This window comes from Bufo bufo, chromosome 1 (assembly GCF_905171765.1).
Source record: "Bufo bufo chromosome 1, aBufBuf1.1, whole genome shotgun sequence".
Lineage (NCBI taxonomy): Eukaryota > Metazoa > Chordata > Amphibia > Anura > Bufonidae > Bufo > Bufo bufo.
The window spans coordinates 500,955,602-500,972,559 of record NC_053389.1 but is presented as its reverse complement, the minus strand read 5'-3'; the positions used below and the strand labels follow the sequence as shown (position 1 = coordinate 500,972,559).

The following is a 16,958-nucleotide window of genomic DNA, read 5'->3' as shown; positions in this document are numbered from 1 at the left end:
GCATCCATATGTCCGTTCTGCGCTCCCGAGAATAGGCATTTGTAATAGTGCGGGACCTGCCGAAGGGAAAAGTGCAGGATCCACACAACCGGTGTCCATGTGTTGTGGATCAGTGTTGGACACGTTGGTCTTGTGAATGAGGCCTAACCGCAATTCACTCCATTCAAGTTTCTGGTAGTTTCAGTAGGTCTCATGCACAGTAGACTGTACAGAGGCACACGTGTTGTGTCCAGCCAATTTTTTTTTTTTAAATTTTTGCGAGTCGGACACAAATGCATGCACAGGTCGGGCGACTATAGCCTGATAGCACTGGACAGAAAAACCCTGGATACAGTGTTTTTAGATCTAGAGCTATTTGACCTCTGGTATGGCAACTGATGAGCCAGAGGATTATGAACTATCCCATAGAAAACTATGGGATCAGTTCTGTCTGCAGTTTCCCTATGACATTTCTGTACCACCATGGAGGGAGACTAAAACGGATAGCCAGATATACGTGAACCCGGCCTGCGTCCTCTGCGGTTGTGCCACTGTGCAATACTCTGATGGGTATAGTGGGTTGAAATGCAGTAATACAGCATGTAATCAAGCAACCAACTATTTTTCCTAATTCATTTACACAGAATATTTGGGGCATATAGAGGTACAATAAATATGTGTGTCCTATTACAGCTAGGGACAAAAAATAACCATGATCTACCAAACTCCTAGAAAACATCACTTTTTTATATGTGCTCTAAAACTGCATTTCCCAATACCAAAAAAGAGAAAGTAAAAAAGTCACATCTCATTATCATAGGATGTAAATTGGTATAAATACTGTGACTGCAATTCATAATGTCGAACACAAAATTCCAAGGTCAAGAGAGAGCTAATTGCTTATAAAGTAAGGGAGACATTTATCAAAACTGATGTCAAGTAGAACTGGCTTAATTGCCCATAGCAACCAATCAGATGACACATTTCTTTTTCCAAAGGAGCTCAGAAAAAAGAAAGGTGGAATCTGATTGGTTGCTATGGGCAAATAAGCCAGTTTTCCTTTACACCTTTTTGATCAATGTGTCCCTAAGTTATCACATTGCCCCACCAACATGGCCATCAATATAAAAGTCCTGGAAAAAACTTTAAAGACTCCATTTGTCACTTCCATACTGCACTTATGAAAATGACATGTTGCTTTGGTAGACAATGGTGACACAAAATATCAATGAATAAATGCACAATATGCATGTGTTAATCTGTTCTGCTCATATGCCTGGATCATTAACCAATACAATCCTCCTACCTGAAATATGACACTTTGGATTTGCTTTTCCTGAAGATTTCTCAGTTTTATATTGCTTTTTGTAGAGAAGATGTGGCTTGCTGTGTTCATCTTCATCATGCTCTTCATCATCATACTTCATCAGTGGTTCTAAAAAATATTCGCCATCATGTGCTTTAAAAGTGCCAATCTATATAATGAAAAAGGCCCATGCTCTTATTAGAATTGCACTGAGTTTTAGTAAATGCTTAGATTTTTGTACAACGTGTTATTTTAACTATCTTACATTATGAACTTCCTGAATTTCTTCTTGATTAGCATAGTGCTGTGTACCTACAGTATATATATATATATATATACAGTACAGACCAAAAGTTTGGACACACCTTCTCATTCAAAGAGTTTTCTTTATTTTCATGACTATGAAAATTGTAGATTCACACTGAAGGCATCAAAACTATGAGTTAACACATGTGGAATTATATACATAACAAACAAGTGTGAAACAACAGAAAATATGTCATATTCTAGGTTCTTCAAAGTAGCCACCTTTTGCTTTGATTACTGCTTTGCACACTCTTGGCATTCTCTTGATGAGCTTCAAGAGGTAGTCCCCTGAAATGGTTTTCACTTCACAGGTGTGCCCTGTCAGGTTTAATAAGTGGGATTTCTTGCCTTATAAATGGGGTTGGGACCATCAGTTGCGTTGAGGAGAAGTCAGGTGGATACACAGCTGATAGTCCTACTGAATAGACTGTTAGAATTTGTATTATGGCAAGAAAAAAGCAGCTAAGTAAAGAAAAACGAGTGGCCATCATTACTTTAAGAAATGAAGGTCAGCTAGTCCCCTGAAAAATTGGGAAAACTTTGAAAGTAAGGGCTATTTGACCATGAAGGAGAGTGATGGGGTGCTGCGCCAGATGACCTGGCCTCCACAGTCACCGGACCTGAACCCAATCGAGATGGTTTGGGGTGAGCTGGACCGCAGAGTGAAGGCAAAAGGGCCAACAAGTGCTAAGCATCTCTGGGAACTCCTTCAAGACTGTTGGAAGACCATTTCAGGTGACTACCTCTTGAAGCTCATCAAGAGAATGCCAAGAGTGTGCAAAGCAGTAATCAAAGCAAAAGGTGGCTACTTTGAAGAACCTAGAATATGACATATTTTCAGTTGTTTCACACTTGTTTGTTATGTATATAATTCCACATGTGTTAATTCATAGTTTTGATGCCTTCATAGTCATGAAAATAAAGAAAACTCTTTGAATAAGAAGGTGTGTCCAAACTTTTGGTCTGTACTGTATATATATATATATATATATATATATATACACATACATACACAGTATATACTGTGTGTGTGCATATATATATACAGGGAGTGCAGAATTATTAGGCAAATGAGTATTTTGACCACATCATCCTCTTTATGCATGTTGTCTTACTCCAAGCTGTATAGGCTCAAAAGCCTACTACCAATTAAGCATATTAGGTGATGTGCATCTCTGTAATGAGAAGGGGTGTGGTCTAATGACATCAACACCCTATATTAGGTGTGCATAATTATTAGGCAACTTCCTTTCCTTTGGCAAAATGGGTCAAAAGAAGGACTTGACAGGCTCAGAAAAGTCAAAAATAGTGAGATATCTTGCAGAGGGATGCAGCACTCTTAAAATTGCAAAGCTTCTGAAGCGTGATCATCGAACAATCAAGCGTTTCATTCAAAATAGTCAACAGGGTCGCAAGAAGCGTGTGGAAAAACCAAGGCGCAAAATAACTGCCCATGAACTGAGAAAAGTCAAGCGTGCAGCTGCCAAGATGCCACTTGCCACCAGTTTGGCCATATTTCAGAGCTGCAACATCACTGGAGTGCCCAAAAGCACAAGGTGTGCAATACTCAGAGACATGGCCAAGGTAAGAAAGGCTGAAAGACGACCACCACTGAACAAGACACACAAGCTGAAACGTCAAGACTGGGCCAAGAAATATCTCAAGACTGATTTTTCTAAGGTTTTATGGACTGATGAAATGAGAGTGAGTCTTGATGGGCCAGATGGATGGGCCCGTGGCTGGATTGGTAAAGGGCAGAGAGCTCCAGTCCGACTCAGACGCCAGCAAGGTGGAGGTGGAGTACTGGTTTGGGCTGGTATCATCAAAGATGAGCTTGTGGGGCCTTTTCGGGTTGAGGATGGAGTCAAGCTCAACTCCCAGTCCTACTGCCAGTTTCTGGAAGACACCTTCTTCAAGCAGTGGTACAGGAAGAAGTCTGCATCCTTCAAGAAAAACATGATTTTCATGCAGGACAATGCTCCATCACACGCGTCCAAGTACTCCACAGCGTGGCTGGCAAGAAAGGGTATAAAAGAAGAAAATCTAATGACATGGCCTCCTTGTTCACCTGATCTGAACCCCATTGAGAACCTGTGGTCCATCATCAAATGTGAGATTTACAAGGAGGGAAAACAGTACACCTCTCTGAACAGTGTCTGGGAGGCTGTGGTTGCTGCTGCACGCAATGTTGATGGTGAACAGATCAAAACACTGACAGAATCCATGGATGGCAGGCTTTTGAGTGTCCTTGCAAAGAAAGGTGGCTATATTGGTCACTGATTTGTTTTTGTTTTGTTTTTGAATGTCAGAAATGTATATTTGTGAATGTTGAGATGTTATATTGGTTTCACTGGTAAAAATAAATAATTGAAATGGGTATGTATTTGTTTTTTGTTAAGTTGCCTAATAATTATGCACAGTAATAGTCACCTGCACACACAGATATCCCCCTAAAATAGCTAAAACTAAAAACAAACTAAAAACTACTTCCTAAAATATTCAGCTTTGATATTAATGAGTTTTTTGGGTTCATTGAGAACATGGTTGTTTCTCAATAATAAAATTAATCCTCAAAAATACAACTTGCCTAATAATTCTGCACTCCCTGTATATATATATATATATATATATATATATATATATATATATATATACACACAAAGAGATAAAGGCTCCATTGAGACGAGCTGAAACGTTGCATGGGTGAATAAAGAAGTCCACTTTTTCTTTTTCATGCCAAAGTGCTGCCTACCATTCTTTACTTTATTGCTTGTGGGTCATAGTCCAGGATTCATCTAGGATTTGCAATTGGGACCTGCACCTACATATTACACCTACAGGAGCTTTTATGACATCCCATTAAAAATCCATAGGCATTAAAAAACACTTGTCCCTCCTTTGCAGTTAAACAGTTTCTACTCTTCTGGGAAGGCTTTCTACAAGATTTTGGAGCGTCTCTGTGGGAACTTTTGCCCATTCATCCAGAAGAGCATTTGTGAGGTTAGACATTGACGTTAGATGAGAGGACGTAGCTCGCAATCTCTGTTGTAGTTCATCCCAGATGTATTCAATGGAGTTGATGTCAAGGCTCTATGTGTGTCAGCCAAGTTCTTCGACACCAAACTCACCCAACCATGCCTTTATGGACCTTGGTTTGTGCACTGTGGCACAGGCATGGTGGAAGAGAAAAGGGTCTTCCTCAAACTTTTCCCACAAATTTGGAAGTATACAAAAGTCCAAAATGTCTTGGTATGCTGAAGCGTTAAGATTTCCTTTAAAGGGGTTGTCCCACGAAAAATATTCTACAGTTTTCAAAACACCACCTGGATCTGAATACTTTTGTAATTGCATGTAATGAAAAATTTAGCATAGCCACTGAGTTATTCAATAAAATGTATCTGTATAACGCCACCTGCAGTTTTCTTTTTTTCTTATTTCTTTGACCTGCTCACAATAGGTTGTGATAGGCAGAGCTGAGCCACGCTCCCTGAGCTGCAGCAGGAAAGACACTCCCCTTGAGCTGCCAGCTTGATATAAATCTAGCAGAGCAAAAATTGGGCAGATCTCTAGATCCATGTGAGGTACAGGGCTGGTTCTTTGTTAGAAAGAGGTCATGTACTATATGTAAAATTTTCATTTTTCACACTAGTCATGGGACAATCTCTTTAACTCAAACTTAACTAGGCCAACTCCTGAAAAACAGCCCATAGCATTATCTCTCCTTCACCAAACTTTACAGTTGGCACAATGCAGTCAGACAGGTAATAGTATTTCACAAATGCTTGTAGAGGCAGACTGCATGGCTATGGGCTGGATTTTATACACCTGTGGCAATGGGACTGAATTTAATGATAAAAAGGCATGTCCTAATACTTTTGTCCATATAGTGCATTTATTATAGGGAATGTATCATCAGAAAATGAAGCTTTTTATGTTAACCCTGAGAGGGCCGTTTTCCATTTTTGCATCTTTCGTTTTTCACTCTCCAGCTTCCCACAGTCATAACCTTTTTTATTTTTCCGTTCACATAGCATTATGAGGGCTTATTTTTTGTGGGACAAGTTAAAGGGATTCTGTCATCAGAAATTACTCCTATAACCTAAACATATGGCGATGTCCCTAGTAATTCAGTGAATCCTAAAGTGACTTTATCAAATGATCCTGTGGCTCTATAATCATAAAAAAGACGTTTATATCACCTGTCAATCACTTCAAAATGTGTCCAAGGGGACGTCTCATGCTGATAGAGGATAGATCATCAGTTTAAACAAAGAGCAGAACCCCTTTAAGTATTTTGATTTTGGGGAAAGGGGATGATTTGAACATTTATAATTTTTAAAATATTTGAAAAAACATTTTTTTATATAACTGGCAATCATTAGACTGCACATTGTGTTTTGTGATGGCTATATAGCCATCATTGAACACTTCATTTTCAAAATAACATAGTAGTAGTATAGTATATTTTACGCATTGTTAGCAGGCCTCAAGCAGGCTTCAGTCTATTAGTATAGCGCAGTGGTGGCGAACCTATGGCACGTGTGCCAGAGGCGGCAGTCAGAGCCCTCTCTGTGGGTGCCCGCGCCCTGGAAACGTCTAAGGCGTCCCAATATGTTAGACTTTTCCTGCCCTTCATCAACGCAGGGCGCACTATAAACAGCTAAATGATAAAGTACATGGGAGATATACTGTATTGGACTGTATTATTTAGGGTAAATTGCCGTGTTGGCACTTTGCGATAAATAAGTGGGTTTTGGGTTGCATTTTGGGCATTCGGTCTGTAAAATGTTCGCCATCACTGGTATAGCGTAACAGGTTCCCCGATCTCAGCGCACGGCTCCTTCTTCTGGATCACTCAGATGCTGTGGTCACATTTGACCACAGCATCTGAGGGGTTAAATGTACGCGATCAGCCTTATGGCTGATCACATACATTTGTCAAGGGTCTCTACTGTTTGAAACAGCAGAAACCCGGTGGTTATGGCGCCCTCTGCAGGTGTGAGTGGGAGTTATGTTTAGAGATGGAACTTCTGCCATACGTATATGGCAGTGGTCACAAAGGGATTAGACTTTTATTTATTTTTTATTAATATTTTGTATTTATTTCTAATTGTGTATCTAACTATATAAAAAAAAAAAATGAAATCTTTCACTCTGGCCACTGATCTTGACACTTATTGTCATCAAACACAGGATTAGGTAACAGCTCTGTATAGGTAACACAGGAGCCACAATAGGTGAGGATCATTGCCCACCTTCTCCCTCTGCCTGTAAAGTGTCCTCTGCGTGGGTCGCAGAGCATGTCCAGAACACTCTCCCACAGAACCCACTAGGGTAGTTATACTATGACTGACAGTCTTAGTATAAAGTCTGTCGGCACAGAATGCACCAAATTTATTAAGAAGCACTGGCCTCTTAAAGGGGTTCTCTACCTTTTTCTTACTGATGATCTATCCTTTGGGTAGGTCATAAGCATCTGATTTACGGGGGTCAGCTAGTGCAAACGCCGCTGCCTTCTCAAATAGCTGATCAGCGGGGATCCCAGGTGTTGGATCCCTGCTGATCAGATGCTGATGACCTATTCAAAGGATAGATCATCAGAAAGAAAAAGGTAGAGAACCTCTTTAATAAATTTGGTGTATCTTCAGGCTATGAGCTGGTGTAGATTTGAACTATTATTTATGCTGGTCTCTGGTTACATTATAGTAAATCTGCCGGGCTGTTGGAAGCCATGAAAAGTAGTGAGAGAAGTGAAAAGTTGCAAATTAGAAACTTTTGTGGCGTAAAGCATTTTATAGGTGTTGCAAAATAAATCTTCAGATTAATGTTTTTCATATGCCAATGTGGCTGCTGTTCAGATCTTTGTACTGCTGTTTACAGAGCAGAGCAGCAGCTGAGGAAGGATGGCTGACCCCATAATCTTATAAAGAAAATAGAATACAAAAAATGTATTATCAGAAAAGAAAAAAATAAGAAAATTAGAAAATTAATCTGGTTATAGTGAATAGGAAAAAATATAGATAATATCGATGTACCAATTGTTATGTTGACACTTACAGGGTTAGTCCTATGAAAAATGTTCTACAGTTTTCAAACCAGCCCCTGGATCTGAATACTTTTGTAATTACATGTAATTAAAATTTAGTATAGCCACTGAATTATTCAATAAAATGTATCTGTATAGCGCCACCTGCTGTTTGCCCTTTTTTCTAAATTCTCTGTCCAACTCACTGAGGTTGACATATGTGCTCAGTTCCATCCTTCAACTGCCACCAGCTGCAGCAGAAAGGACACATCCCCTAAAAAAGGGCAAGCCGTCTGAGCTACCAGCTTGAAACAAATCTAGCAGAGTAAATGCAGCAATTAATAGGCATATCTCTGGATCCATGTGAGGTACAGGGCTGGTTCTAAGTTTGTTAGAAAGAGACATGTACTATATGTCTGATGTCCGATTTTCATGTTTTACATTACTTATGGGATAACCTCATTAACTACTCTGTGAAGTGAGTATTGGTCACCAACCCTTTTAAACCTACAGATTTACTCCCTAATCCCTTAAAAAGGACACGTTTGCTTTACTAAATAATTTTATTCTTCATGCAATAATGATTTTGGATCATGTTTTTTACAACTCTATTTTGTTCCATACCTCAGTTATGAATACTAGAAGTTCATTAACCTGTTGGCGACCCCTGACATAATAGTATGTCAGCAGGGTGCGAGAGGTGTATGGAGCGGGCAGCAGTATCCCCTAACCACAGTGGATCAATGAAAGGCAAGAACACAACAGCATTCTGCAAACACTGAATACATTGATTACAAATGATACTAATGCTACCGGTATATTCCCTATAAAAATGAATATGCACTACTTACAAAATCATTTGCGCCCATCCACCACGGACAATGTGACCTCTTTTAGATGGGACCTTACTCTATAATGACTCCTCTCCTCGTGCAAACTGACTTCAAATTAATTCAGGGAAAGTAGGATCCAGTTATATACTGCTCTAATTAAACAGCTTTGGAAAAGATGGGAAGTTAAGGTACAAGAGCAAAATTTAGGCATCCATGGCTCAAAGTGCATATTGCTCTTTCAGCATAATAATGCACCCTGCAAAAATTCTTCAGGTATGTTTTAAGAAACATTACAATGTCGACTTGGCCTAAAAATTCCCCACATCCCAGTTGGATCAGGCATCTGTAGGATAAACTGGAAAACAAGTCCAATCCATGGAGGGCCACCCTAGCAACTTACAGGACTGCTGCTAATGTCTTGGTGCCACATACCACAGGACCTTCAAAGGTAAGAGAATCGTAGTCAGATGGGGTTAAAAGGGTTGTCCTGCCATTTATATTGATGACCTGTTGCTCCATGCAAGCGCTGCTTCCTAGTCATTACACTATGCGTCATCTCCCATAGATCAGCGGGGTAGTGTAATTACAAGTACATTCAATTAATCTAATTGTTATCCCTTATCCTGTGGATAGGAGATAACTTCACATTTAATGTACAGAATGTAAAACCATCATTTCATTTTGAGCCATCTTGTTTCTTATTTTAATTTGCAGTCCCCAATGCATGGGCAACATCTGTGCGGTTTCTGCAGACGGATGTGGACCTATTCAACTTGAATAGGTCCGTGATCCGTCCGCATTGCAAAAAAATAGAACATGTTCTATTTTTTGCGGTGCAGAGGCACAGAGAGAAACCCCACGGAAGTATGCTGTAGTGCTTTCATGGGGTTCCGTGTCTATGCACCGCGCCTTCCGGATTGTGGAGACATTCAAGAGAATAGGTCTGCATCTGTGACGCGGTGCACAAATAGCTGGGGCCCATATATTGCGGCATTTCCAAAGACTTACAAAAATACTGCAGATAAGGTGTAAAGTATACAGAGAAGAACACTTTTATCCAATGCTATATCCTGATGGATCAATAAAGATGACGTTAATTTCTTGAGCTCTGGATTAACTAGAGCATATTAAGCAAAAAAATTTAATAAATAAAAAATTGTTCCTTTGTCAAAGAAAGGAAATACAAGTTAATTTTCAGTACTCAAAAGTCTATGACTGGTTATTTGGATGTTGATGATTTCATAAATTTAAAATGCTAAAAAAAGGCTTGTGTTTGGACCAAAGACAACCTGTAGCAACAGAAATTTCAAACAAAAAAGTGAACTAAAAACAAGCAGATATATTCTATTAAACTTACCATGCCACCACAGAGACTCAAGATAGCTGAGTGTGCCTCCAGACCATTGACATGCCCACTGTGGAAACAATGCTTGAGGTCCGAGAAGTCGAGGAGGGCATGGCTTTGGTTTCCAATGTGGATAACACTGTAAGAATCCGCAATAAAGCTTGCATCATTGGTGAGGTTAAAACGGAAGAGCTGGCCATAGGCAGCAATGTGATAATATGTCCTGTTCACAACAGGCTGTAAAGTGTGAGGTTCTAGACTCCTTTTCTTTCTTCTGAAATGATGGTTGGGAGGGAACACTTGCCCAAAACTGTCCACTTGAGAAGGTATAACAATCTCATATGATGAAAGTGTTTTCACAAAACTTGCTGCAAAATAAGATAATGAATTAGAAATGACCTAACACAAAACTACACATATACTCAGTAGAATATATATGTGCAAACATTCATTAAAAATATAGCACGTAATGCTGAAGCTACATTATTACAGGGGTATTACATTTCAGCAAAAAAAGCCAAATCCTTACATGAAGAAACGTAATACATTCATTAAATATAGTTTGCAGACAGGATTAAAGATCTCTGCTCAAGGTTTATGTCAGTGGGTAGTGTCCTACTGTGGTCATCTGATGGACACAAATCTGTGGCTTGTTAGAAGCAGTTAACAGTGATGAGATTTGTACCTAGACCATGACAGGACAGACTGATTCTGATACAGCATATACTATGTGGTTGCATTGAGTACTCCACTGTGGGAACCGCTCTCTCCCATCTATATCAATATACTGTAAAAGATTGCATAAACCGGACAACGCCTTTAACCACTTCCAGCAAACGGATGTAACTGTCTGTCCGTTTTATCAGTACAGTTATGTCCAGTTAGATGCTATGGGCACAGGAGCTGTTTAGTTGTAATATACAGCGAACATCCCACTGCAATGACCAAAATGAAAAAAAAAAAGCCGTTTGAACTTCAGTAACATCTAAGTGGTTAGACAAAGGGAGGGGCTTCCTCTGTCACCCATCAGCACCCCATAACACGATTCCAGGGCACTGATGGTCTGTCATGCCTTCTGAGGATCTAACAACGCCCGCCAGTCTTCCATGGCTATATGGCTATTAGGTCATGTGAAATTTCTGGTTTAATAGTTTGTTACTAACAGGCAATAATGGTTACAATGGTAGAATTGCTGTTATTTTCAATTTCCCCTCCAAAATAATGGACGGAAAAATAAAGGTAGGCCCTAAATGTCTGATAAATGCGGGTCCCAGATCTATCTCTAGAATGGCCTCCTGACATCATCCTCCCTGGATGCAGAGTCCAGTGATCGGAACTATGTCAACAGCCAAGTGGGCTGTGCTACACCGTTTCCGTATCGCCGATAGTAGTGAACTGAAATGATAGAAACAGAGTGGCATAGCAAGGTATGCTGTTTCTGTACCTAACAAGTTAGAGACCTATCCAGGAGAGAAGAGAATGGGGAAGGGTTTGTACTGAACTAGGGATACCCCTTGAAAGCCCAAAGGAGCTGCATCCGTAATATGTTAAAAAAACTCAGAATAGCATAAAAAAAAAAATCTATACTCAACTCCATCAATCACCCACCACTTCCATACTGATGCTCCCTGGGGCCCCATTAGTCTGTGCCTGTAGACACACAAGTAATGCCCACTCTGGAAATCACTTGCTGTGTGTCGAGAGGCAACAGGAAGCAGTGAGAAGTCAGAGCCAAGGGAGACAGCGGCAGGCAAAGGTGGAACTGAATATTCTGTCATGAATTTTTTTTTATGTCACTCTGAAGCTTTAGAAATAAAAAGACTGGCTGCACATCCCCTTTTAAATCAATTGTTTCTATCATCCCTCAACTCTGCCAGGAATTGCTTACCCAGAACTTCCCTAACCTCTCATGGATTGCCAGGATACACACTAGCAAATTGGTTACATTACCTTGAATACTAAACTATTTTTGCTCACTTCCTTTACCAATCATGGGTACAGCTCTTAAATCTTTACAGAATGGAATCTTCCAATTCGTGTGGTTGTATAAAAGACCTTGAAAATCCAGGTCTGGGGGGATCCTCAGTACCCCATTTATATAATTGTTATTTAGAGACTGGCTGTCTCAATTAGTATCTTTCAATGCACTCCCTAATCACCCACACTGGGTTATTCTCAAATCTGATCTATTGATGAAGTGTCCCCCTTAGCATTAATTTGGCCTCCTGATATTTCTTTAGGGATAGTCGACCCATCAGCAAAAATCCCCAATCTCATGTTACAACTATTGAGGAAAGTCTGCTTTAAATACAAATGACAAAGTCCGATCTCACCTACGCTTTCTATATTTAGAAACCCCTTTTCTCCCCCGGGCTGTCACTAACTTTGTTTGTTGGTGGAATCATGCCAGATTATGCCATGTTGGTGACTTCTTGCTTAATTCTAAACTCATGTCCAAGAGAATACTTTCTTTCAACTTTCTCACCCACAACTACTGAACTCTTTAGAGTTACTCAGTCTTCCACTTCCTAACATCCCTGGTCCCAACAAGTTGCTCAGTGGAATACACAATGTTTCAACGACTATGCAAATATAGATCCTTACAGAGGAGTATTCTTTTTCCTTCTTTATTCTATTTTAAACTTGCCACTTTCTGAGACCCTCACACTAGAGCAATCGCATGCAGCAAAGGGTAACCAGCAAATGGAGCTCACAGGTAACATTAAAAGCATTGTCATGGCTTTTTTTTATTGCTGACCTATCCTCCGGATAGTATCCAAATAAAGAGTGGTGGCAGCATCTCAAATCCAAAAAGGTTTATTCACATAGGGTCCATGAGACAGTACAGAAGGTCAAATAAAGTGCAACGTTTCGGCTACATGGTAGCCTTTCTCAAGCCGCTTGTGTTAACCCTAATGGATCTGGGGTCTTGGACTAGCTGATGCATTCCTAGGAAATCCGTGGAGGTACTATAGTGCTACTCTATTAATACATTTATTCTATCCTCCAGATAGGTGATCAATATCAGATCGTCAGGGGTCCATCACCTGGCACCCCCGCCTATCAGCTGTTTGAAGAGACGGCGCGCGCAGTGCGCATGTGCCGTCTGCCCTCTCTCTTACATACTTGTTAAGGTTGGAAAAAGACAAAAGTCCACCAAGTCTAACCTGTAGTCCTGCTATACAGATCAAGGGGAAGGCAAAAAAAAAAAAAAACCTATGAGGGAAAAAAAGAATCCTTCCCCACTCCCGATGTGGCAATCAAAACAAATTCCTGGATCAATGTCCATCTTCCTTTCAAGGAAGGGGTGAAGCAAAGGGAAAGGGTGTGTAGAACATGATTGATATACATTTTCATAAGCCTCAATGTTATTTTGAATAAAAGTCATGTAAACCTTTTTGAAGCCATCTACTGTATTTGCTGTGACCAGCTCCTGCTGCAGGCTATTCGCGATATTCACAGCCCTTACTGTAAAGAGTGCTTGTAGCCCCTTATGACTGAATCATTTTTTCTCCAGTTGTAGGGAGTGGCTCCTTGTTTTTTGAGCGGGTGTAAGGCTACTTTCACATTAGCATTTTCAAATCCGCTATTGAGATCCGTCATAGGATCTCAATAGCGAAAGAAAACACTTAACCGCTTTACGTCCGCCCATAGGATATAAACGTCCTATGGGTGGACGTCTATTTCTGAACGGACGTTCCAGAACGTATTTTCAGAAAGTGCAGCTGCACGCTATTCGTGCAGCTGCTGATCGGGTTGCCCGCTGTCAGTGACAGCAGGGCAACCCTAAGACAAGGCAGGAACAGTGCCCAGGTGTCCCTGCCTTCTAGATCGCTGCAGACACAGCGCTCACCGAGCGCTGTGTCTGCAGAGAAGGAAGCGCTATGCGCTTCCTGTTCCGGCCCGTCGGTCATGTGACCGCCGTGACCGGAGTGTGCAGGAGCTGTGTGAGGTCTCTCAGAGACCTCGATCAGCCCTGCTCTGAGGCTGTACAGCGCTGGATTGCTGCTGTACAGCCTCTCTAGGGGTGCATTTGTCCTGTAACTGGGGCTACTATGTCAGCCCCAGTTACAGGAGAAATCAACAGTGAAAAAAAAAAGAAAAAGTGAAGCAAATGTCCCCCAGAGGTCTTGTATGACCTTATGGGGGACGAAAAGTGTAAAATAAAAAAAATAAAAATAAAAGGTTGAAAATAAAAAAATAAAAAAAAGTTTCACATATAAAAAAAAAAAGTCCCCAAGTAAGGAATGAAAAAAAAAGTTAAAAATAGAAAAAATAAAAAAAAGTATACATATTAGGTATTGCCGCGTCCGTTAAAACCAGCTCTATAAAAATATCACATGACCTAACCCCTCGGGTAAACACCGTAAAAAAAAAAAAAAAAAAACTGTGTCAAAACAAGCAATTTTTGTCACCTTGCATCACAAAAGGTGCAACACCAAGTGATCAAAAATGCGTATGTCCCACAAAATAGTACCAATAAAACCGTCACCTCATCCAGCAAAAAATGAGCCCCTACATAAGAAAATCTCTCAAAATATAAAAAAACTATAGCTCTCAGAACATGGACACATTAAAACATAATTTTTTTGTTTCAAAAATGCTATTATTGTGTAAAACTTTAAAGCGAACCTTTCACCTCATTTTCACTTTTTAAACTAGCCACAGTACCTTATAGATTATATTGAATGTGTTGTTATCCATGTTAGTGCCGCTTTCCTGCGCTTTTTATTCATAAAAAAAACGTCTTATAAAGTTCTGATTTCTGCTCCAACAGTCAGGCAACAAGTCAAGGGGGTAGCCCTTCCCTCTCCTCTGGCCGTACCTCCCCTGCCCTAACGCCGCCTCTATGCTTTGTGATTGACAGCCGGCTCAGTCGCCGGGACGGCGCTTCTGAATCCTGCGCATGCGCCGTCCTCCTCATTCGCCGCGCGATCCCGTCTTTCTGGCGCTCACGATGATCACTGGCTTGCAATCTGCGGCAAGTCTACAGTGATCACGTGGGGCACTTGGAGCCTGAAGATAGTGGAGCGCGCGCACGGGAGGGAGAGCAGACAGGCAGGCATCGCGTACGGCGCATGCGCGATCCTGTTACATGGTCGCGCTTCTGTCCGCCAGAAAGACGGGATCGCGCGGCGAATGAGGAGGACGGCGCATGCGCAGGATTCAGAAGCGCCGTCCCGGCGACTGAGCCGGCTGTCAATCACAAAGCATAGAGGCGGCGTTAGGGCAGGGGAGGTACGGCCAGAGGAGAGGGAAGGGCTACCCCCTTGACTTGTTGCCTGACTGTTGGAGCAGAAATCAGAACTTTATAAGACGGTTTTTTTATGAATAAAAAGCGCAGGAAAGCGGCACTAACATGGATAACAACACACTCAAGATAATCTATAAGGTACTCTGGCTAGTTTATAAAGTGAAAATGAGGTGAAAGGTTCGCTTTAATAAATGAGAAAAAGTATACATATTGGGTATCGCCACGTCCGTAACAATCTGCTCTATAAAAATGTCACTTGACGGAACCCCTCAGGTGAACGCTGTAAAAATAAATAAATAGAAACTGTGCTAAAACAACCAATTTTTTGGTCACCTTGCCCCATAAAGTGTTATAATGAATGATCAAAAAATCATATGTACCCAAAAATAGTACTAATAAAACTGGCACCTTATCCCCTAGTTTCCAAAATGGGGTCACTTCTTGGGAGTTTCTACTGTAAGGGTGCATCAGGGGGCTTCAAATGGGACATGGCATCTAAAAACCATGTAGAGTTCCTTTTCTTCTGCGCCCTGCCGTGTGCCCATACAGCAGTTTATGACCACATGTGGGGTGTTTCTGTAAACCGCAGAATCTGGGTAATAAATATTGAGTTTTGTTTGGCTGTTAACCATCGATGTGTTAAAGAAAAAAATTGATTAACCACCTCAGCCCCCAGTGCTTAAACACCCTGAAAGACCAGGCCACTTTTTACACTTCTGCACTACACTACTTTCACCGTTTATTGCTCGGTCATGCAACTTACCACCCAAATGAATTTTACCTCCTTTTCTTCTCACTAATAGAGCTTTCATTTGGTGGTATTTCATTGCTGCTGACATTTTTACTTTTTTTGTTATTAATCGAAATTTAACGATTTTTTTTCAAAAAAATGACATTTTTCACTTTCAGTTGTAAAATTTTGCAAAAAAAACGACATCCATATATAAATTTTACTCTAAATTTATTGTTCTACATGTCTTTGATAAAAAAAAAATGTTTGGGTAAAAAAAAAATTGTTTGGGTAAAAGTTATAGCGTTTACAAACTATGGTACAAAAATGTGAATTTCCGCTTTTTGAAGCAGCTCTGACTTTCTGAGCACCTGTCATGTTTCCTGAGGTTCTACAATGCCCAGACAGTACAAACACCCCACAAATGATCCCATTTCGGAAAGTACACACCCTAAGGTATTCGCTGATGGGCATAGTGAGTTCATAGAACTTTTTATTTTTTGTCACAAGTTAGCGGAAAATTATGATTTTTTCTTTTTTTTTTCTTACAAAGTCTCATATTTCACTAACTTGTGACAAAAAATAAAAAGTTCTATGAACTCACTATGCCCATCAGCGAATACTTTGGGGTCTCTTCTTTCCAAAATGGGGTCACTTGTGCGGTAGTTATACTGCCCTGGCATTCTAGGGGCCCAAATGTGTGGTAAGGAGTTTGAAATCAAATTCTGTAAAAAAATACCTGTGAAATCCGAAAGGTGCTCTTTGGAATATGGGCCCCTTTGCCCACCTAGGCTGCAAAAAAGTGTCACACATCTGGTATCTCCGTACTCAGGAGAAGGTGGGGAATGTGTTTTGGGGTGTCATTTTATATATACCCATGCTGGGTGAGAGAAATATCTTGGCAAAAGACAACTTTTCCCATTTTTTTATACAAAGTTGGCATTTGACCAAGATATTTATCTCACCCAGCATGGGTATATGTAAAAAGACACCCCAAAACACATTCCTCAACTTCTCCTGAATACAGAGATACCAGATGTGTGACACTTTTTTGCAGCCTAGGTGGGCAAAGGGGCCCATATTCCTAAGAGCACCTTTCGGATTTCACAGGTCATTTTTTACTGAATTTGATTTCAAACTCCTTACGACACATTTGGGCCCCTAGAATGCCAGGGCAGTA

General features: G+C 40.6%; 1 protein-coding gene across 2 annotated transcripts in view; it reads right to left on the bottom strand.

Annotated features, from left to right (window-relative positions):
* The window catches only part of ADAMTS20 (ADAM metallopeptidase with thrombospondin type 1 motif 20), a 289,696-nt gene that overhangs the window by 212,816 nt on the left and 59,922 nt on the right, over positions 1 to 16,958 (bottom strand). For both annotated transcript variants that reach the window (XM_040410795.1, XM_040410806.1), the window contains exons 2-3: positions 9,807 to 10,162; positions 1,286 to 1,454 (exon numbers count right to left, since the gene is read on the bottom strand). In XM_040410795.1, the coding sequence (XP_040266729.1) occupies positions 1,286 to 1,454; positions 9,807 to 10,162 (525 nt within the window). The remainder of the gene's footprint in view (positions 1 to 1,285; positions 1,455 to 9,806; positions 10,163 to 16,958) is intronic.